The sequence below is a fragment of the Meles meles genome, chromosome 17, assembly GCF_922984935.1.
Source record: "Meles meles chromosome 17, mMelMel3.1 paternal haplotype, whole genome shotgun sequence".
NCBI classification, from domain to species: domain Eukaryota; kingdom Metazoa; phylum Chordata; class Mammalia; order Carnivora; family Mustelidae; genus Meles; species Meles meles.
Window position 1 is genome coordinate 46,218,289 of NC_060082.1, and position 6,922 is coordinate 46,225,210.

General features: G+C 48.0%; 1 protein-coding gene across 1 annotated transcript in view; it reads left to right on the forward strand.

Moving 5' to 3' along the window:
- AXDND1 (axonemal dynein light chain domain containing 1) overlaps positions 1-2,809 on the forward strand; it is a 98,335-nt gene extending 95,526 nt beyond the window's left edge. Inside the window, exon 26 of the mRNA XM_045982957.1 lies at positions 2,342-2,809. Within this exon, the coding sequence (XP_045838913.1) occupies positions 2,342-2,415 (74 nt within the window). The 3' untranslated portion in view covers positions 2,416-2,809. The remainder of the gene's footprint in view (positions 1-2,341) is intronic.
- Positions 2,810-6,922: the final 4,113 nt, after the last annotated feature.

Here is a 6,922-nt window from a genome sequence, read left to right on the forward strand (position 1 = left end):
GATAGAGAGAAGTGAGAATGAGCAGGGGGGCAGAGGAGAGAGAAACCCAAGCAGACTCCATGCTGAGCGCAGAGCCTGATGCAGGGCTTGATCTAACGATCCTGAGATCGCAACCTGAGCTGAAACCAAGAGTCAGATGCTTAAATGACTGTGCCATCTAGGTGTCCCAGAAATTCTTGTGTAAATATTAAATGCAAGAAAACATACTTTTTTAAAGCTAGAAAAAAGACCAGAAGGAAATTGTATCCAAATATTGATAGACAATGTCTCTGGTTGATAGAGGTTTGTGGGGAATTTTGACTTTGGTTTTTGGTACTTGTTTGATTTTCTATGAAAATAATCACCATTATTCTATGGGAAAACGAATTTAACTCTTTACTTTCTTATCTCTAATTAGTGTAATAACCTGCCTTTGGGCAGTTCTCAGTATCCCCAGGATTGGAGACTGGTTTTTCATATTTGCTCTCACCTTCACCCTTTAGTGTGTTCCCAGGACAACTCCTGGTGGAGGGGATAGGACAGGGAAAAGAGCGACTTCTGTTTCTCTGTCACCCTAGTCTTCACCTATGCCCCCAGCCAGAGAGGTCGCTTAGCCAGCGCCCCACGGCCTCCCACCCAGGTACGGTGTGTCTGTACTGTCACCAGCCTGAGTGCATTTTCTCTCCTTCTGTTGCCTCTCAACTGGTAAGATGCCAATTATTCCAAGCTTGACAATCCTTTGAATTTATGAGAAATAGTTTTCATGGCTTAAAAAATTTTCATCTTACACTGTGTTAATTTTATCCTGATAATTTGAAAACTAGGCTTTTTCCAGATTACAGAAAGATAAATATGCAAACCATGCGAAAGTAACCGTGTTAAACTGGAGAGGTTACCTCAGTACGGAATCAGTGATGTTATCTTCGTCCATTTCCATAAAGATCTTGGGGATGAGGTTAAATCCAGAATGGAAAGTATTAAAAATTTTAAGCAGATATACATTAGTCCGCATCCTATAAACAATGACCTACACAAACATAGCCACCCTTCACTCTCCTTCCAAACATTCCTTCAGAGTCATTGCCGGGGCTGGGGGTGCTCAGAGGCCAAGGAGAGGCTCTGCAAAGCTTAGGGGAATCATCTCCTTGGTCAGGCCCTTCCTCTGCCATGCAGGAGACCTGAACATTTTCTCCAGAAAATCCAGAAGGTGGACATTCCTTAGGGGCAGACACCCCACCCCCACCCCAAGCAATGCAAGTCTCCTGTGGCACATGCAGCGTCATATGCATGCAACCTCGAGCATGACATCACATTTCCCTCGAGAGCTGTGCGGTGAAGAACGGACAGTTACATACAGTGAAGGAGAGAGGCTTGTGCATGCTGGGCAAGGGGAAGATCTGGATGGAGCAGAAGACGTATTTGTTTTTGTTCTTGTGTCAGTCTTTTTTATAATCAGCAAATCATTGTGCTCTGAGCTGTGAATGAAGACAGGAATCCAGAGGGACGTTTACGAAGATGAGTAGTGGTTTAGACTCTGATCTTGGTGAAGCCTGCAGTTAGGAGCTAGGAGCAGGGAGAGTAAGAGCAAGACAAGGGTGTGAACAAGATGACCGTATGTGGGATGGATGTGGAGGCAGCCAGTTAGAAGGATTCAAAGTGAGAAGCTCGGTGTCATGGAGCAGCCGGGGAGAGCTGGCTTATGGCAGGAGGCCTCCTGCCCCCATCCCTGGGGCCGGGCCTGAGTCGGATCTGTGCATGGGAGACTGGAGAGAGGAACCAGGAGACAGAACAGGAGTGCAGAATGGGTGTGGGAGGATTTTGGATACTAGCTCTCTTTGAAATTTTTTTCCGCCAAGTTTGGGATATCTATAGAAGGAAGGCGGCAGCGTTCTTTCTGTTTCTCTATTCTCCTTGACCACATAGTCCTCTTTTCCAGGACCCAGAACTCAGGTAACTAACTAACTACACTTTAAATTTGGGAAAATGTGGGGTGCCTGGGTGGCTTAGTGGGTTAAAGCCTCTGCCTTCGGCTCAGGTCACGATCCCAGGGTCCTGGGATCTAACTCCGCATCAGGTTCTCTGCTCAGTGGGGAGCCTGCTCCCCCCCCCCCACCCCGCCTGCCTCTCTACCTATTTGTGATCTCTGTCAAAAAAAATAAAATAAAATCTTTTTTAAAAATTGGGGAAAATGCATTCTGAATTCCAGTAACCAATGTAGAGTCAAATTTTGCGCACACTGCCTGTTTATAGCTCGGGAGTTACTCAGGCAGAATGGAATTTTAAAAACGCTTTTGAAGTTAAAAGTCCTTAGTAAATATTATATCTTGTTACTACAATTCTCTGATTGTTTTTGTCTTTTCAGAAGTACAACGTAAGGAAGGTCCTCTCAACCCTAAACCCAAACCTCGGACTAAATCCAAGACCAAGAACAAGTAGCATCCTTCGGGCGCTGGGCTTCAGCAGGGGCTCCCCTCACTGATCTCTGTGTGCTACTGAGCTGACTAGGGCTCAGCCGGAGGGACTCCCTGTACAACAGCTACTAGAAAAGTCACGACGTATAACCCAAGAACATTTTCTCTTTGAAAGTCACAGTGAAGGCTGTAGGGAATAAGTGTGTTAGTTTATCTCCCAGATTAAAAATGCCTTGTTCAAATTTTGATGGCCTCTTCAAATGATTTCCTAACAGAGGTCTGTGAAAAGTGTCAGTTCCTGTCAAGAAAATAATGCTTTTTGAAGACTCTGAACTCCGCAGAGAAGAGGGCAAATACAAAGGATTATTTTTTACAATTTAAAAGAGAGGAGCCTGATAATGTTCTTGGGTTTGGGCAGCATTTTCAGATTTCTTGTGATTTCAGGCATTTTTATGATTCGATTTTCACAATAACCCTACAAAGAAGATGGGGGAGGTGCTGTTATTATCGCCATTTCTCAGAAGATGAAACTGAGCCCCCTCTCCCCCGCAAATGGTTAGAAGACTCCCTAAGGTCCCAGAACTGATGGGTACCGGAGCCCACTGCTTACTGGACCTGTACCTGGATGTTTGACCTTGGTGATGGGTCACCAGGCCACTGTTCGGATGGTTTCCTTCACAGGGTGAGGACGGAAGATTGTACTGAAATTTAAGAATGCTGTTGAAGATTCACCCAGAATCGCCATTTTTTGCTTTGATCGCCTCACTGGTCTGCTCTGTTCATGACCCGGGATCCATCAGGGCACTAGAGATGGACTGACCGGCAAAAATAAGTTGCAAGTGACAAGTGGACATTTGGGGCCAGCACTTGGCAAGGACTCCTTCCTTACTGCTCCCGGGGCACTTGGATTTCCTCTGATTTCTGGCTCCAAACACCTATGCGCCTGCTTTGGCTCCACATATTTGGTGTTTTATGAATTTATCTCCTGGAATTTTAGACCGTTGCCTGTTGCCTAAGCCTCAGAAACCCTGTGACACGGAGTCCCCAGCCATTTTTAGCCCAGTCCCGGTCCAGGCCTACCTTGGTCATCATCAAGTGTAGGTAGGATGGGTTTAAAAAATGCATAGGTTCTGTCCACCTCGGCCTACCGGATGACTCTTGAAGTCTGAGGGAGGAAAACATGACTTCAGACAGTCGGGGGCGCTCGTGGCCCAGCTGGAAGCCGGAGCTGATACTGTGAGCTTGGCTTACAATCCTTGCTTTCTGCTTTCCCAAAGAGATTCTTAGGGGATTCTAGCAAATTTGGAGGCCTTTTAGTCGGCTTTCTTAATTCTTTTATTTTTTTTTTTAAGATTTTATTTGTTTTTTAGAGAGAGCGCATGAGCAGGGAGAGCAGTGTGGGCAGAGCAGGCAGAGGGAGAAGCAGGCTCCCCACGGAGCAAGGAGCCCAATGTGCGCTACTATCCCACCAAACTAGAGCACAGTGTGGGCAAAGGAAATGCCCAGAAGAAAATGAGGGTGGTGGTGAGAGGGCATCACAGATATCAGGTTTTAAAAAGCAGGGTGCTATAGGAAAGGTGTCTGCACCAGCGCTTCCTGAAAGTTCGCTCAGGCAGCTCTGCTTTCCCACGCAGCTGATGGGCAGGAAGGTTGAGCTAGTCCTCCAGACCTTGCCACACCTTCTCCGAGGGACCCTGCACCAGGCTCCCAGGCAGAGTGAAGGGAGGAGTGCTTGGCGCACGCAGCTGGCGGCTGGGCTGCCAGGGGAGGCTGTTCTGCTCGTGGTGCAAGGGGAGACCAGCCTACTGTGCTCAGATGTCCAGACAGAGGCACACAGCTCAAAGAGCTGCATACCTTTAAAACAACTGCTTGAAATAGTGAGGTGGGATTCTCAAGAGACCCCTGTGCCAGTTCTTAACCTGGTTCTGTCTAAGAGAAAGCACCCTGGGGGCAGGAGCTGCTGGCCCTCAGGGCAACCATGGGAGCATGGGGGGCCCTTTGGAGGGGCCAGACTTCCATCCGGATCCAGCTGGATCACTGCCATTTAGAGCTACTGGGGTAAAACTAGAAAAACAGTCACAGTCATTTCCTGAGGATTTACTTCATGTAAGCACTGTACTAAGCGCTTTGTATGTTCTGTCATTCCATCACAACAACTCTGTGATGTGGGTTATACTTTTATCCCCATTGCTGCCAGGATAAGTAGCGCGGTTACGGTCACACATCTCGTGAGTCTGGAGTGAGTGGCGTCAGGCAGCAGGGCCCAAGTTCGCGGTTACGGTGCTCTCTCGCCTCTCCCAGTCAGAAGAAGCTGGATGTGCAGTTGATGACCCCTCTTTTTAAAGGATCTGATTTCTGTATCCCCTGCTTAGTGCTCCGCTCAACCACTGAGTAAATGCACGGGCAACAAGCCAAAATTTTAGACACATCAGAACTTCACAGACCCAGCAGACTCTGCCAAAGAACACTGAAGGCACCAGGAAGAATCTAGTAAGGAGGATTGTACCTCCTCAGCCATCCTGACCTGGCCCTCAGAGAGACTGGATGCAGACGCATAGGCTGGGCCTCCCCGATTTAGGGGAGTCCAGACTGCAGGGCTCCAGCACCACACTGATTCTCCTGGGGAGCCAGGGTGGGCCTTGAAGTTTTTAACGAGGGCCTGCAAAGCCTCCTTCGAGCTGACCTCTTTCTGGTGAGCTGGAGTGCCAACAACCTGCAGGCCGCCAGCCATTCAGTCACGTGCCTGCGGGGCGAATGCAGGTCTGGACAGATCTAAGAGTCCCTGCCGATTGCCAAGGGCCCTGGAACACCACCGTCTCAGAATGTCATAGACTCGTGCCACTCTCACGGCCATGTCGTTTTGGTCATGGTGGACTCCAGCTCCAAACTGAAACACCTTCTCTCCTTTTATCAGCTTACTCCCTACCGTACACTCCAACTCCTGTGTCGCCGCAGAATGCCTGTGTTGAAACCCTAGCCTCCAGTGTGACGGTCTGCGGGAGTGGGGCCTCAAGCAGGTGATAGACCATGAGGGTAAAGCCCTCATGAATGGGACGAGCGCCCTTTTACAAAAGACCACAGAGAGCTCCCCACCTTGTGCCATGGGGGGACACAGTGAGAAGCCCCCTCTCTCAGAACCAGGCCTTGGGCCAATACTAGATGCCAGATCTTTTGGCATCTTGGACGTCCCGGCCCCAACTGAGGAATTTCTGTTTTTCGTGAGCCAACTTACAGTAGTCTGTTAGAGCAGCCTGAACTGACTAAGGCACCACTGCTCTATTAATATTAAACTTCTAGAGAAAAACTTCCCTAGTACACATCTCAGTCTTGCATTATACTGTCCAACTTGTCCTCCACCCGTCATTTCAAGGCCAGTAACCAGCCAGAAGGCAGCACCTGGGTGTCAAGAGGAGACTTCCGCTGCTGGGACCTTGCAGACAGCACTGTCCGCTCACCTTGTTAGTCTCTGAAGAATGTCCCTTGACCATTCACAGCTTCATAGAACTTATCTCCCATCCATCAAGCACTCCCATGCCAATGGTCACTTAATAGCTGAAGATGTCACAGGCTGCTTGAGCAGACCTGGAAGGAGCCTTTTGGCAAGCTAATGAGAAATTTAAATGTTGACTGAGCCAGACAGCAGAGACCACCAACTAGTGGGTGATACCCAGACCTGTAGGTAAATCTGCCTTTGATAAAAGGAGCCAGGCTACAAGGAATTCTTAAGGGTCTTAAAAGCCACTATTATTACCCTATTGCCCTGGCATTCACTCAATTGTTCTGTTCCTGGCTCTGGCTATGCCCGAATCAGCATGACCCTACCTCCTCCTCCATTGTTTATGACAACATCTGCCAACCTGAGATCAGGAGCCATCTCTGTGGGGTAAAAAGTGACCAACAACCCTTGATGCCATCTTAACTCCAGTAACCAGTACATTGGGATGGGTGTGGGCCAACACAGTGGTCATGAGACCTACTTCCCACTTCAGGGATGCTGTAACTGGCCTTTTAAATGGGCTGGGTCGTCAATGACCGTGCCCTGGCTGGTCCACAAAAGCAAACTGCAAACCCTAATCTGTTAGATATTCTAGGAAATCAGCCAGGAATTTCCCCCATCTCTCATCCTATCTATTGCTCCCTCCTCAGTGCTTGCTTTCCTCTCTGTTACCATATTTTTGGCAGATTTTGGCACCTGTTTTCGGCTTACTTGGATTTGACACCCTGTTGGATTCCATATTTTGTATTTTGGCACTTCTGCATGGTTTAAAGCTTTGCCTGCCCCTTTGGCTTCACAATCTCCCATTGCCTCCAGCCAACACTAATCAATCTATGCCTTTCATTGCTGCTACTCCCCCACAAGCAGCTATGGTTCTTGGGAGTAGGGAGGGAAACCTCTTTTAAGAAGGTCTGGAAATATTGTTCAGAACTGGATGAAATAGCTTTTTGGAACAAAATTCAAAGTTATTATCTCAGTACATAATAACCATAGAAACTGTTAAAATAAATGAATCGAGCATGATTACATGGATATG